Source organism: Xylocopa sonorina, chromosome 13, assembly GCF_050948175.1.
Source record: "Xylocopa sonorina isolate GNS202 chromosome 13, iyXylSono1_principal, whole genome shotgun sequence".
Classification (NCBI taxonomy): Eukaryota; Metazoa; Arthropoda; class Insecta; order Hymenoptera; family Apidae; genus Xylocopa; species Xylocopa sonorina.
The window spans coordinates 4,577,548-4,592,941 of NC_135205.1; the positions used below are offsets into that span (position 1 = coordinate 4,577,548).

Consider the following 15,394-nt stretch of genomic DNA (forward strand, 5'->3'; position numbering starts at 1 on the left):
CGAGACACTGTCACGGAAGTAGATCACACTCGCGAATCGATAAGCGTGCACAGCGAAGGAAGATCGGTTTCTCCTGGTACCCAGTCTGTTCGTTCGTCTTCCTTTTAATATTCGATGATCGCGTCGACGAGTTGGTCGCAGGTTCCGCGGTGTATCCGTGCCAAGACCCGCGAGACGTCAACTGCTGGCGTCGACGTCCGCGCGACTGGAGAACGCGACGCTCGTCTGGCTCGAATTCGCGAACGAGGATCGTCGCCGATGGGAGCATTAAAATTCCAAGAATATTCATAAAGCGCTCGCGAGCGCGTCAGCGCGGAGATGGTCGCGGGACGCGGCATAAAAGACGGAAGCTCTGCTCCTGCGGGCCTCTCCTGCGGCCTGAAAGACTGACGTTGCATTTGGGGCTGCATATCTGGCGCAATCGAATTCTCAGCAGTGGCCATTCTCCGTCGTCGTCGTCCTCGTCGTTGGATTCGCCTATTGTCAACCCTTCCACCGCCTCTTCCACCGCCCTCCTCGACGGTCTTATTGCGACGGCACGTTTACGGAGAGCGCCAGAGGGATCGGCGAGAAGAGAGGATCGTTAGAGTTCAATCTCGACCCCTGCAGCTGACCGCTCGAATAGTTGCACGCGGGTCGATGCATTTACATGGAAATCCCGAAGAGGACCCCCGCTCGATTACATTCCGCGCGTTATGACATTCTGCCCCGCTCTCTCCTGTCTTCTCTGTTAAAGAATCCTTGGAATCCTGCGCGGCGCATGGACGGCTACCTTGCGGCTAGATTTGATCAATGGTTACATTTTTCGAGGTTTAACGAGTTTTACCAGCTTGAAACTCGTGCGTGGTTAACTTTTGCGATGTAAAGAAAATTTGTTTACGTCACACTTCGTATCCTTGCGATAACTTACGCGATAAGGCATCGATTTCACTCGTGCATCGAGTTGGCAATCTTACGGCTATTTGGTCAACAGTTAGATTTTTCGATTTTTAATAGTTCTTGCTAGATTGAATCGTGTGTGTTGCTAACTTTTGCGAGGAAAATTTGGAAGAAAATTTTGTTACGTCACACCTCGTATCCTTGCGATAACTTACGCGATAAGGTATCGATACTCCAAGACGTCGATTTCACTCGTGCATCGAATCGAGAAGTATCCATAAAATCTCATGAACCCAGAGATTTCTTTATTCAACGAAAATCCGGCGATCGAGTAAGGCTCGTATTCACGTGGCACCCCGTGTTTCTCGAGACAATTCCAGAGCACGCTCAAGGAAACGCAACCTGTTTAGATTTCGCTTAGATTTCAATACACCGCAACTACCCGAAGGAAAGCAACCCTTGACACCTTTCGCACCACCGTCAGATTCTATATCCCCTCGAGAGCTCCTTCGAGCCGAATTCACCTGGCAGTCAGCTCGTGCACGCGCGACGAACCAACCAACCAACCCCCTCAAAGAGAATCCGCGCGTTGAACGCGAACAAAAAATTCCAGCCAGCAATGACGCGGACCGTTTTTCGGAAAGCGACCTGGCGCGAAACCAGGCCGCGATTACAACGAACGTGTAACGTCAGCAACCGTGACGAGCAGGCGAGACTGAGGGGGTGGGTGTCTCGAAAAAAATGAGAGAGGCGGCGTGTTTCAACGACGTTGGACTGCAATGGGTGTGCAATCGCTGTTGGAACTGAATGCGGAGCGCCCTTGCGCCCGCGAGAAAGGAGAATCAGCAGAATAGGATTCGCGTTCGAGCGAGGCGAACACACCCGCGGGGGCGATGAGGACGAAGGATGATATGGCGGCGCGTGCGTTGGGGGTTGCGTCGCGTGAAAGGGCGAAAGACGGCGCGGAACGGGGCGCACGGGGGGCTCTGGTGAGCATGAATGGTAACGCGATCGAGAGAAATTCACGCGTTAACGTTCGCAGCTCGATATCAACGCGCTTGTTCGCGATATCCCGCCGCGCGAAAAGATGCGCGTTCAATGGGGATCGTCGAGGGGCGGAGGGCGCGACGCCGCGGCGTCGGGACTCGCGATAACGAGTTTTCGACTTGGTTTTTGTCCTGCCCGAGGCATCCGTTCGGATCGAGGACCGTGGTCTAGATTAAAGTGGAAGTCGAGGAAGTTGTGAAAGAACTGGGCGAAAGACGACAGGAGTTATCATTGCGAGATTGTTGCTTGCAAAGAACGAGTTTACTCAATGTTGTACATTGCGATTCGATGGAATAATAATATTGTAAAATGAATCCTACTGTTTCGATCAATCTCATTGCATCGTCTGATCGAGCATTTTTTGTAAAAAACAATAGTTTGTTTTTCGAGAAAAATTCCTTACGAAAACATGAGCAGCTCAAACCGATCCTTGCATTGGTACAGTGAACGTCGACCTTGGAACTCGAGCAGTTTCCTTGAGTCGGCGCCAGAATTAATTGAACGAGACAAAGGTCAAGTCTCGCACAGCGCTAATCTAAACGTTGATCCAGCATCTAGATCTTAATCGCGGAATCGATCTCGCGTCCTTCTCGTATCACTCCAGTCGATAGTCACGTGGTCCCTGGTCAATTGAATTCCATGAAAGCCAGTTACGTACGCCGGCTGCTCGTTAAACAGCACTCGATCGCGATCCTCGTCCATCTCCGTATCGTCCTCTCGTCGAGCATCTCTAACCGTTTCAAAATTTGTATCTTTAAAGGTGACACCAGTGGCGGCAGTGCGAGCGTGAACCAACAACGCGACGACTCAAGGGTGAATCAACGTGAGAAGGCGACAACGTAGCGAAACCGCATCAGAGAAGAGCTGCGCGCGATACTCGCGGACGTCAGCGTTGGGGGTGGAAGCGAGGAAAGAAAAGGGTGGCAATCGACAGATGAGAGTTCGAGTCGCGCAAAAGTAGTTTCGAGAGAGAGGCTGGCGCGAGTTAGCCGGTCGAAACGGTAGACGGCGAAGGTTCGAGGCGGAGGAAGCCAGGAATCGTGGTCGAGGGTGGCTCGTGGCGGGCCTCTGTATGCGTGTCGCCGCACAGTGAAACGGAGACGCTCGTCGCGGGGGTGCGGCAAGGACGAGAGCAGTGACATCGCCGTTCGAAGAAGGAGAAGAGAAAGACAAGCGAGGGAGGGGTAGTAGGAGCCGTGTGTCGTTGACGTGGCTGCCGAGTGACGTGTGACGTGACGTGACGTGACATCGAGGCGTCGAGATGCTCTTGGATGAGATGGCCGCCTCCGTTCACACGCTCCTGTCACTTCTTCTCGTGGTCGGTGCTTGTACGCTGTGCCGCGGCAGGATCACGAACCAGGAGATAGGTGAGTGGAAAAATACTGGCTGGCTTGCCTACACAGAAGGGAAGTTCCCTTCTCGCAAAACCCCGTGGAACGGTCTCCACGCGCGCTTACTTTCTGCTTCCCTGAATCTCGCGCGGATAGGGATGATACCCCTTTTCGAGGGCGGTTAAGTCGAACGGCGCGCTCAAGAGGAAGTCTGTTTTCGATGTGCTACTCCCACTCTCTGCGATGTACTTGATTCTCCTTTGACCTCCGGGTTTTATGCTGATTCCACCGATTCGGGGTTTTATTCTTTGGCGAAATTTCGGTGTTCGATGCCTGGCGGTGAATTTTGCGGTGGGATTTCACTGAAATCTGCATCGCTCTGCTTCTGTTTCTTTCTCTCGTTTTACTTAGCGGTGATTTTTAACGTAGAATTGTTGGAATTACTACGATAATGTTTATTTTGCAGAGAATGGTATTTTAGTGGGTGAAGAAGTTATGAGAAAAGGGCAAATATTTGAATCTTGTTATATGTTGGAGAAAGGGGTTGCATTATTCGTGCTATATCGTTTTTTTTTTTTAATTAATCTAGTTTCTATTCGCTGGTGGAAATATAATACACAAAAATTGACCCGCGAGTAGCTATTATTGTCGCTGTACGAGCGTATCAATTTTTTCGAGTATTTGTACAGGACGTTTCTGGGTAAAACTATCGCTTTTTTATCTCCGTTTTGAATGACAACGGGCTTAACGGTATTCATAACCGCGCCAGGGAAATGTAATATTTGGAATTAAATACGTTACGCAGAAATGTCGCGTAAATCCAATATATTACACTCCAGATGAGCCTGAAATTTATGATCTCCAACAGGGATATGAATTTTGCACAATGTTGTTTTTGTCACCGTGTAAATCATTGTTATTATTATTATATATTTATTATAGGAAAATATTTGTGCGAGCACGTTTCGTACTTTGGAAATTTATCGTACTTGACGGCATTCGATACAACGATCCTCGATTGATACAAGGCGATGCGAGTGAAAGTCTTTAAAAAAAAAAAACTATCAATTTCGCGTCAGCTTCCATTACGGAGCGTCGACTCGCTGACGTTCCTTTCCACAAATTGGTTGTGTGAGATTGTGATCCACGCCAACCTGTGGCTTCGCCTCTCGACGCTAGACGCGATCTCGAGCAAACAATTGACCGAAAAACCAGCTTCGAATCGCGGAGTTATGGTTGGATCGTAGTTGGGACTTAATTAATTATCGTGTGATACGAGTAGCGCGTGTCCCGCGGCTACCAATGTTCTACCCCGTGTACGATGCCTGTTAATTATGCCAACTGGCACGGGGTGGCACAAAGGGACAGAAAATTCAACGCCTCCCTCTACTTTTGTACACGCGTACCCGAAGGATTAATTAACAAACGAAACGAACCCTTGCGACGCTCTTTCACATGCGATTTCCTGCATCGATCCTCTTCCGTACTCTCTTCGCCACTTGCCACTGCACGGGACCATTTAACTTTTCATTGCACGAGTCCTACTAATTCCATGGCTGAAGTGTCCATGCAATCTTGTTAGCGTAGAGGGTAGATCAATATTTAGTACAACTTACATTAAGATCATATATGTCAACTCGTATCACTTACGTTAGAATTCACTCGAAGAGAAAACGTATCTTGATAATTGCGATTCTTAACAACTGATTCATATACGAATCGCAATTATCAACTCTGTAATAGTTAAATCGCATTAATCAACTCTGAAAGCGACGTCTGCTTCCAAATCACTTCCATCGTCCCTGAAACAAAAAAATACGCTATTTTTACAACACAGCCTCAACGTAGAACGAAGACAGACCATTCGCAACCCTGTCGAACGGTACCAAATGCGCGCGAAACCACGCGTTCGCCACAATCACGTAAATAACCAGCCTCAACCGAAGACAAGTCACGGTGGCGCGACTTGAAGGCTTCAAAGCGAATCGAATCGAATCGAATCGAATCGTATCGAATCAAATCGACGCGCGCAGACGCGTGTATACACGTGGCACGGGCCTGTTTGCGGGCAGGGGTGAAATTCGGCGCGGATCAAAGGCGGTTTCGCGTCCCTCGGGAGGAAGGGTCGATTCGCGGGGATGTAACGTCGTTTGGCAAACAATCGGTCAGGCTCGCGCGGATATGTCGCGCGTACGCGAGAGGAGGCGCGTCGAGGACGCGAGGGCCACCTCGGCTCGTTAGAACCGCAATGGGTAAACGAGTTAAAAACCACCCCGCGCTCTGCCTGGCGCTCACCCATTCCTAATTTTCGCTCGCGTGCAACGAAATTACGCGGTCGGTATACCTCGCGGCTTTTGCCGCTAGGCGATTCAATTTGCGCATTAGCTGCGACGCCGCCCGCACAATGGATCGTTCCCGTGTAAATAAAGCGGGGAGGAAAAGAAATTAAACCGCCCGCCACGGCTTAGCGAGCACCTGTCCGCGTCGTTGCGTTGCGAGAGGAAGGAAGGCTTCCCTGGGTTCTCGTCGACGCATTTCTTCCCTCGTTGCGATCTCTTTTTCTATCGTCCTCGTTCTGATTATCGTCTTTCCTTTTATTTCGATTGTTTGGCTTCGCTGTTACGTCGTTTTCTCTGATCTTTCGCGTCTGATCGTTAATGGGCCGTGGACGTGGACGGGGGTTGTCGCTGGTTTATCGTCGAGTGATTATCTTGCGGGGTTCGCGCAGTTTGGAAGCATGTTTTTTTGATGCCACTGTGTATATAGCGTCAAGATCGTTTGTTTGTTTACTTACTGGGATTGTTGTTTAATTATCTTTCAGTCGAGAGGGTGGGAATCCCGTCGAGGGGATTCCTAAATTATCCAATGTAGATTGTTTCAACGTCGATGATTAATATTATTCCCGTGTTATTGCGTGAACGTTTCATTAAAATGATGTTTCAACATTAATACCCCGTGAACGCGTTCAAATTCAAATTCTCGTAATGTACACTTTAGCGTTGCGTATATTCGTAGTAGATATTCATTTGTTCCCCCTGCAATTTAATTAAATTCGCGATATCTAATATTTATAGAATTCTCGCTCGGTAGATTCTGCTTTGCACTCGAGTGTCTCGATTACTCTCTTAATACTCGCACGGGAAATCCTGCGAGACTGGCAAAGCCGCGTAGACACAGACGTAACCCGATCGCCATTGTGCAAGTTCGTTGATTAACGTTAACGCGATACCACGTTGATACGATTTTAATCGGAGCCTTTAATTAACGAAATGCTTTCCGTTTGCATTGACGCGGTCAAGTTGTCTAACCACCTGCTCGATCAAGCACTGGCTTCTCTACTCTCTCTCTCTCTCTCTCTCTCTTGCTCCATCCCTTCTCAGTCCATCTCTCTCTGTCTGCGCGCTCTTGGGTTCTGTTGGTTTCTCGGGCTCGTGGCCGTAACCGCACAACCCTCCGCCCCTTTTCTCCCAGGACCAACCCTTACGCTTCGAGGAGCCGTAATTACTTCCGTTTCGCTTTCAACGTTAAATAAAACACTCCGCGTCGCTTAATCGTCCGCTCGAGCGTGCATAACGCGTCGAATCGACTTTGCTTTCGCGTATTCAACCCGTCTACCCGATCCTTTGAGCCACTGGGCGACGGCCACGGAGGAATTATTGCGCCGCTGTCCGCCGCCCACCGTCCTTCGTGAGCGAAATATTCGCGGTCGCGCCTCTTTCGCTCGACGAAACGGCTCTAATTGGGCGTCTCCGCTTTGAGGGTGCACGTTCTCGCGACGCTTATTGTGCTGGACCGCTAAGTGAGTGCTGCTTACTGGCTCCGTGTAACAATCTTGACGCTTTTAAAGCGGAGGGCGCATCGACTTTAGCCACTGCGCTTAAGCAAGAGGGGGTTGAAGCGTTTCGACGCTCGCGAGGGTATTAGCTAGGCTGTGACTAGGGTTATTTGGCAACGATGTCACTCTTTACGCTTATCGTCAACCACTCGGTTTATAATCTCGCTTGGGTACGTTTGTTAGAATTTTGTAGGCTCGCAGAGAGTTCGATGCTTAAATACAAAGCACCCCCAAAGTAATTCAGATATTTCCATTTCGAGAGAGAGTTTCTCTTCGAATGTCTGTCGCTGAAATTAGCCGAATACAGGCACGCGAATTGTTCGCCACGCTACGAGCAAGGTAATCTCTCGTTCTCGCTATGAGACGCGCTAATTTCGCCGCGACCAGCGTTGACGAAACTCCGTTCCTATCTCAGCGAAGTTTTTTCTCGTTAGCCAACGTCCAAGGCGTCGTCGCGAGGCAGCTACGAACCAGGCAACTTGCAAATTAGTTGAACGCTCGCTGGCATCGATCCGGGATCTTCCTCGCGGACGAAAGCTTTTCGATCGTAATCTTTTAATTACGCCAGGCGAAAGAAAACGACAACCAGGGAAGAAAGAAAGATAGCAGGTTAAAAGAGAAGAGAAAAAGGAGAGAAATGAAAACGAGGAAGAAGCAGAACTTTAATCCTACAGTGGAAATAGGCTGAAGCCAGAGAAGAGCGGAGAGACATCGACTCTGTCCACTTTTCTCTTTCCTCTTCCTCTCTTTTTTTTCGCCCTCTCTTCAACATCCTCGTCGCGTCTTATAGAAACCGTGACTGCGTCGTAAAGACGCGTCGCTATCGTCCTCGAGCATCTGAAATAGAAACGATCGAGAGCAGAAAAGGGGGGTGGCGTCTCGCGCGCTCCAGCTAATCCAATTAATTTGTATGCTCGCGAACCTCAACATCGTTCGAATGCTCGCTCGGCCAGCGAAGCGAAAGCTCGTTATTTCCATACGACTTTCAGCCGTTTGGCCAGCGAACCTGGCACGCCAAGGGTTAGCCCAGAAACTCGCTGTCTCCCGTAATGCTCGACTTATTTTTCGCCAGTCGAAACACACTTCGTTCGAGGGGTAGGTTGGGGGAAGGAGGCTGCGAGAAACTTTTCTGGCTTAGGTAACGACCCCCTCGTTACGGTAAACAAACCGATGCGTGGATTCTTTGGCTGGTTCGGCGTTCGTCGGTCGGTTCGTTTCAAGGTGATTAATCGCGCGGACCGTGTCACGTCGAGAATGTTAGTTCGTTAAGGGGATGGTGTTGTTTGGCTTTGCGCTTCCGGTCGATGACTCGGCGAGGTTCATTTATTTCACGACTGACGAGTGGTATTTATATTTTTGGTTATTAGCGTGCGAGACTTTACAGTTGTAGAGTAGATATTTTTGGGAATTGTTTCGTACTTGAACTTACATTTTTGAGTTCTAATAATTATTCGAACTTAAATTTTAAGTTACTTACAATCATCTAATAATAATTAGAACTTAAAAATGTAACCCTGCCTCGAACATTGACTATTAAGTATAAAACAATTCCCAAAAATATCTACTTTACAGCACCTGAAGTCTCGCATAGTAATAATCAAAAATATAAATACCTCTCGTTCTAGACTTTGTCTAGTCTTCAATCTGACTTAGTTTTATTTAAATAAGCATCGAGAAGTAAGCGATACGTATGGAATATTAGTAGATCGCGTTCAGAAACGATAAGGTGGGAATGTAAAATAAAATCTGTTACATCCGACACACCGTTTTGGTGGGAAACGTGTTTAAAGATTTGACAAGCACACTTGGCTAGCTGGCAAACGAGTGTAACACGAGTGGCCCAATTGGCAGCAGGTTATTCTACGTTTAAACAAGAACTCAAAAATGTCGAGAGAGAATTTTTCATGCGATCCTGGATTTTCGAATAAATCGGGGTTCCGCGCTGCTGTATTTAATCAATTCGAACATTTTTTATATCCTTTCTTTTTTCTCGCGAATGGAGCTTTCAACGGAAAAATATCGTCCGGTTCTTTTTTAAACGCGGAACAACCTTCCGTTGATTGCGCCGCTCGTATTATACCCATTTGCCAGTTAGCCAAGTGCCCTCGCCGAATTTCGAAACGCGATTCCCTCGGGGAACGGGACGTCGAACGAAAAACTGCTGTTCTACCGTTTCGTTTTCACTTTGTCGTGCAGATTTCGCTGCGTCAGACCCGGAAACTGATCCCGTCTACGGTAAAACGACGCTTCGAAATCATTGTCTTCAAAGTGGCGCGTTTCGTTCCACTTTTCCTCTCTCGCGGCCATTTAAATTGCAACAGGACGACGCACGCGATAACAAAACCACCCCTCGACGCTCTCGTTCCGCCGCCCTCCAGTAATCCTCCGCTTCCGTCGTCGAGCCTCAAGAGGCACGAACCAACGAACCGTGCCTCCAAGCACAACTTTCCTTGCGCCAGGTTGAGCTTCGCAGCCCCTCTGGCTGTAACTCTAGTCGGCTGGCAATGACTTATGCGACCGGATCCGATTGTGGTCACCTTTGGAGAAGACTGTGAACGGCGTTCGCTCGATCGACAAATTTTTACGATACCTGCGATCCTTCCTCGAACTGTGACGGAATCGTCTCGAAAATATCGCCGCGCTGCGGTCGTTCGTTAAATATCGAACGCGCGTGAAAGCGCCAGGTTGTCGTGATTATTAACGCGATAAGAATTCCCTGCGAGGCGAGCCTCGAAGGGGTGAGTTTTACGAGCGAACTTCCACCGTGGCTGGGAACGATTTTACGTCGAACAGCAGCGCTCGTCCTCCTTTTATCGAGCCGTGACGCTGGAGTGACGCGCGGTGAGTAACATCTGCGAAGGTCGAAGATGGAAGCACGGGGTCACGTAAGATGGACGCCGAATCGTGGGTTCGATCGACCGCCTCCGTGAAACGAACGGCTTATGGTATCGTTGGTAATTCGAGAACGGTTTCGAGGGGGTAAATAAAGAACATCGCGGTTACGCGAGGGTGCGAGAGGGTGGTTCGAGTATTTAACGTGTCGAAGGACTTCCATCGTTGGATTCGACGATTTGTTTGAACTTACGAAGCGGGGCGTCTCTGTTACTCCTGATTGGAGGTTAATTGAAATCGTAACGAGTCGTCGTACAATGGCGAATTATATTGCAGAGTACGTGTTTGTATGATTAACTAGGCCGTCTATAGCCGAGGCACGTGTCCTGTGTTTGGTCAGTGTGATGATCGTTCTGTTTGCCAGAGATTTTCGATTGTAATCAGCTGTGGCGATCGTCTCTTCTTTTTTTTAGCGAATATCTACGATAGAACGATCAATTTTGGTGGAAATGTCATCCTCAGATTCGATCACGAATCTTTATGTTCGATCACGTTTCTCTGCTTTTCTCTCTGATTGCTCGTTTCCATCCTTTAAATCCGCTCTGTCGCGATTCTAATTCGATGTGTGTTTATCGCAGCGCGTAATTATTTGAGGAAAAATCGGATCGATACATGGCGCAGCGTGTCTGCGCGTGTCAACGAAATTGAATGGAACATATTTAATAAATAAGTGCAATTTAATACGGCGTAGCGATTCAGCGATCGTTTTGGGTAATCAATTTAGCGACGATTACGTTCGACGGTCCCGTTCGACGCGCGTTTCAAAGCGTAAAATATGCAGTGCCCGTTTAATTACAATCATCGACGGGACGGGACGCCCCGCGAGTTGTTCGCGCGTGTTTCGACGGATCTCGTTTTACAGGGCGGATCTCTCCTCGTGGACGGGACCAGGGGTAGAAAAGCGTGGGGGCTGCCACGGACGACAATGTCGATATGAAACTTTTTACGCGACCGAGTCAGAAGTATTTCAGGAACCTTCGACGACGCGGTCGCCCCGTCGCACAATGCCAATGAAAGCGGGGCATAAATCAGCGAACTTTTCAATCCGTGAATGGTAAAACGAGAAATGATACGCGCCGCGTCGAACCGTGAAATCCGTCGTTCCTCCACTCTGGAATTTCGACCGTGCGGTGACATTAAAAATATCGCCCTCCGTTTCGTTCGCCTTTGTGTCGCGATTCTACCTCGTTTTTGCCGTTGCGTTTTGTCGACACGTTGGAAGACGATGAAATAACCTCGACTCGAACGCGTCTCTCTTCTTCGCGTCGCTCTAGAAGGGTTAAGAATCGTTTATACGAGCGCGTTTCCAAATACGTAACGCGAGCGAGTAACAGAGCGAAACGAACGACGCGTCGCGAATCCATCCCCCCAGCTACCACCCCGTAGCATTAACGGCGTCGTTTCGCAGATCATAAAAGCGTCAACGCGCGAGTCGATCGCTGCCATTCACAATCAGACTCAATGGGTCGAACGGCACTCAGCGACGAGTAGTCTCGTAATTAAACGTCGACATCAATCGGCAGTAACGAGCGGTGGCCAGAAACGAATTTGCACCCGATCCTGGTAGCAAAAAAAAAAAAAAAATTGCGCGCGCAGCTGGCGATTTCGAGTTCCCGGACGTTGCCGCGCGATTCTTTCGTCGATGTTGCTCGCGTTCACCCTGACCCAGAATTAATCGAGCGATCCTGCTCGACAAGAATCGCCTTCGCCCTTCCTTTACTACCCCTTTGGCGGAGGATTGCTTCGTCCAGGAACAGACGGAGCAAACAGTCCGGAGACAGGATCGAACTGCTTCGCAGTAAAAATGCGCGTCTGGCGGGAGAGGGTGGGACCACCCTCGCCGCCGTAGAACTCGGCGAGTTCGAAAGTTTTTCAATCGAACTGCGCCCTCCTCCGTTGCCTCCCTCTTCCTGCCACTTTTCGCTCCCAGTTGGACGATACGATCGCGTTTCCGCGAGCGGATACCGTTCGCAGGGACACCGTGAACGAGTTTTAAACGCGATACTGGTAAATACGATCGGCTCCTGTCTTTACGCGACGGCGTTCTCGAGGCATTCGGTTGGCGTTGCAGCGCGATGGGCTGACGCGGTGGTCTGGAAAAGTAGACACGGAGGACGGAGCACTTCTTTCGCCCTTCTGTCGACGTGTTTCATCTTTCTTCGATCATCGATCATCGAACTGTCCGCGTTCTAATTATTAAGAGTTGCGTTTAAAAAAAAAATTGGGTCTATGGAATATCGATGTTGGTTCTCCACGTGTGTTCTTTCGAACACGAACGTTCCAATCGTACAAAGCACCGCGCCACGCCCAACTTTAATCGCGATACCAGCAACTGCAATGACTAGTATTTCTCTGAGAAGACAAAGAAGGACGGAGCAGAGGCAAAAAGCGGTATTGCGCTGATCCCGTGCCAAGAGGCGTCCGCTCGCGTGTTCTACGTCCTGGCGATGGACGTAAATATCGCTAAACATCTGAAAGAGGGATCTACAGAAGGATCCGTGGCAAAGAAACCGGTCACAGACTCGCAAGAACGCGCGATCTCATCGAAAGGGTTGGCCTGGTCGCTTTAAAAGGTACATCGCTTTTGAGGAATCTGGCCAGCGTATTCCTGGACTCCACGCGTTTGGTCCAGGTTCTACCACGTGCGACTGCATCGATCGCAGTGCATCGACTCGATTCGATCGATGCCCCTGTTATATTCGCTATCCGGTGCACTCTCTGTTCTCTTGTAATTAGCTCTGGCTCGCTGCTACGACAGAGAGTGCGTTTATTGGATTCCTGCCGCCGTGATCCTGTTCAGGAAGCCAAGATGCCAAGGACTGGGCCGCGCTTCCCAGCACTGCATACTGTTCCCTTCGATACGCTCCAACTATTCGATAAAGGAGTGATAATGACAGTGGTATTGTCGCGCGAAGAAAAGATTACGTACGAATAGTGCGAGAGAATTATTAAATTCCTACCAACTGTCCACTCGTGAACGATCGCTCGATTTTAGATTTGTTTGATGTATTCGATGAAATAGGAGTTTGTACTGAACAGTTTGCGAAGGATTACAGATTGGACCGTCAGATTCTAAGACAGAGAACCGAAGCTTCGAAACGTCGAACAACAAAGCCAGGAATCCGACGGCATTATCACAATTATGGATCTTATTAACATCGCGTCTATTCACCGTGCGAGCATCGAACACCCTCGAACAACCCCTCGTGCCAAGGTTCTTTCACGAAAGATTCCAGATTCAGAACGATCCGCGTTCCAAAGCGAAGTACGCAGGCCCAAAGACGATGTATAATACCCTGAAGATGAGTTGGCATTTAAATCTACAACGAGTGTCGTAGAATAAAGCCAAGAGCCTTTATAGCGGTGGAACACTTGATGGATCGAAATGGAATCGTCTCCAGGGATCGCTCGTTTTTCTTTAAGAAACAATACCCCATCGATCGAGCGTTCTTCGTTCCCGGTTTGGTTCCTTTCTTGTTTACCACGTGAATTTTTCATTGGCCCCCAGTTTAATGGAATGCATTCAGAGCGAAGCGGGACTTTTCAGAGGACTCGTTTCGAACCTGGCCACGAAACGAGCGGCGCAGCTATCGATAAGACTCCTTTGTGAACGAATGGGCGAAAGGCGGTGGAATTCACGGCCAACCCTGGCCCACGGGGTGTAATGAAATGTTTTCTCTTTTTCTTCTCGAAGACCCTTATCTTTGGACGTCTCGATGAACGTCTTAATCCCTCGGATCTATTCGATTTCACGCTGTCACGGTGGGTTCCCTTCTCCTCTCGAGGTTGAATAGTGTTGTTGAAGGAAGAGTGACGGTGCAGGGGTGGTTTTGTGCGGACACTGGGACTCTTTTGTGAGCCTCCTCTGATCGAACTTGGCGCTCTTGCTTGATAAATACCAAGGACAATTTCGTGTCTCAGTCAGTCGATATTATTCCACGACTTTGTCATCTAATTAACGAACAATTTCTACGGCGGATAAGTATTGTTAGACAGAGATCGAGAATTTCTGTAGCAAGGGTAGAGTCGCATTTCCTCATTAACGCGAAGAGAAGGACACGTCCAATTATTCCAGCTGATCCTGAACATCGAGCATTACCCTTGCATTACTCTTGAGCCATTGGCGCTGAAAACCACCGGAAGAAGAGATTACCAGCGGGGAGGTGCATCAAACGAATCCAGGGTAAAAATCAGGAAGGATCCACGGTCCAGCGATTCCTCGTCCGTTCTCAAACATGATGTCTTACCTCAAAGATATTTCTTCGGTCTGTCTGGGAATCTGACTCCCTTTCTCTCTCTCTCTCTCTCTCTTTCTCTCCCTGTCGCAATTAGCCGCGATCTGTGGCAACAATGGAGTGCGTTTATTGGATTTCCACCGGTGCAATCGTTCAGTCCTCGGAAAGATTTCGAGGCTATATCACCCCCTCTGCCTCGCGCGGCCACCGGAAGGAATCTGAAAGGGTAGCGAAAGAACGAGCGGAGGAGGAGGAGAAGAAGAAACGGCGTACGAGCGCACGAGTGGTCGATCATCAATGGTAGAAGCGAGAAAAAAGAGCCGGAAGAAAGAACAAACGGGGACAAACCGAGTGAGAGCGGTCGAAAGAAGCTGAGGGTGGAGACACGGGACACGACGAAACGGGAGAAAGATGAAATGAGGAGGGTGGGAGAAGAAAAGGAACGAACGAACGGTTCGAGGGGTGGTCGCAGGGGATCGTTGGTGCACGGAAAAAGGAAACGCGACATTTTTACCGCCCTAATATATAAAATGGGTTACGATCAATTGAACTCGCCGATATTGAGAGGTACCAGTGAAGGAATGCGGTATAGGTATATCGGTTGTACAAGGCGGACGAGGAGGGCCGATGCTCATCGAACCTTAAAATACGCCCTTATCATATTGGCCTGTCGCGACGTCTACTGCGACCCTCCGACCCTCTCCTCGCATTCCACCCCCTGTTTCGCTCGAGGCCCCCGCGCTTCGACGATGAACGAAATTTCAGAACGCATTCGACGGACGAGCGTTCATTTGAACTGCACTTTGACAACATATCTTCATGATCATCATTTCAATACAGTACAATTTTGTTCTATAGATATTGTTCCTTCGTATATTGCTCGAAATTAAAGTCTCGTATAAATTATTGCCCCTAAATCAAGCTTTCTGTACTGATGTAAGATGTTGAATGTTTTTTTTTTTTAACGCAGCTTGTCAATCAGTGCGATGTTCCTCGCGAATGGTTAGAATACCAGCCGCAACAACCTGTCCGTTTCTCTGCGCAACCCCCTCTCTCGAACTCTTGGAGGTTATTTCGCGAGACGTACGACGCCAGGAGCCGAGAGCTGCTCCTGAAATATTTCCAGGACGCGGTGGCGAACGCGAAACGAAACGGGTTTAGGGTGTGGGGGGTGG

General features: G+C 49.0%; 1 protein-coding gene across 4 annotated transcripts in view; it reads left to right on the forward strand.

Annotated features, from left to right (window-relative positions):
* The first annotated feature begins 3,067 nt into the window (after positions 1-3,067).
* The window catches only part of LOC143430413 (neural cell adhesion molecule 2), a 275,084-nt gene continuing 262,757 nt past the window's right edge, over positions 3,068-15,394 (forward strand). For 2 of the 4 annotated variants that reach the window (XM_076906695.1, XM_076906697.1), the window contains exon 1: positions 3,069-3,293. In XM_076906695.1, the coding sequence (XP_076762810.1) occupies positions 3,188-3,293 (106 nt within the window). In that variant the 5' untranslated portion in view covers positions 3,069-3,187. Of the gene's footprint in view, positions 3,294-15,394 lie in introns of all 4 variants that reach the window. The other 2 variants (XM_076906696.1, XM_076906698.1) reach the window with 2 other exon arrangements.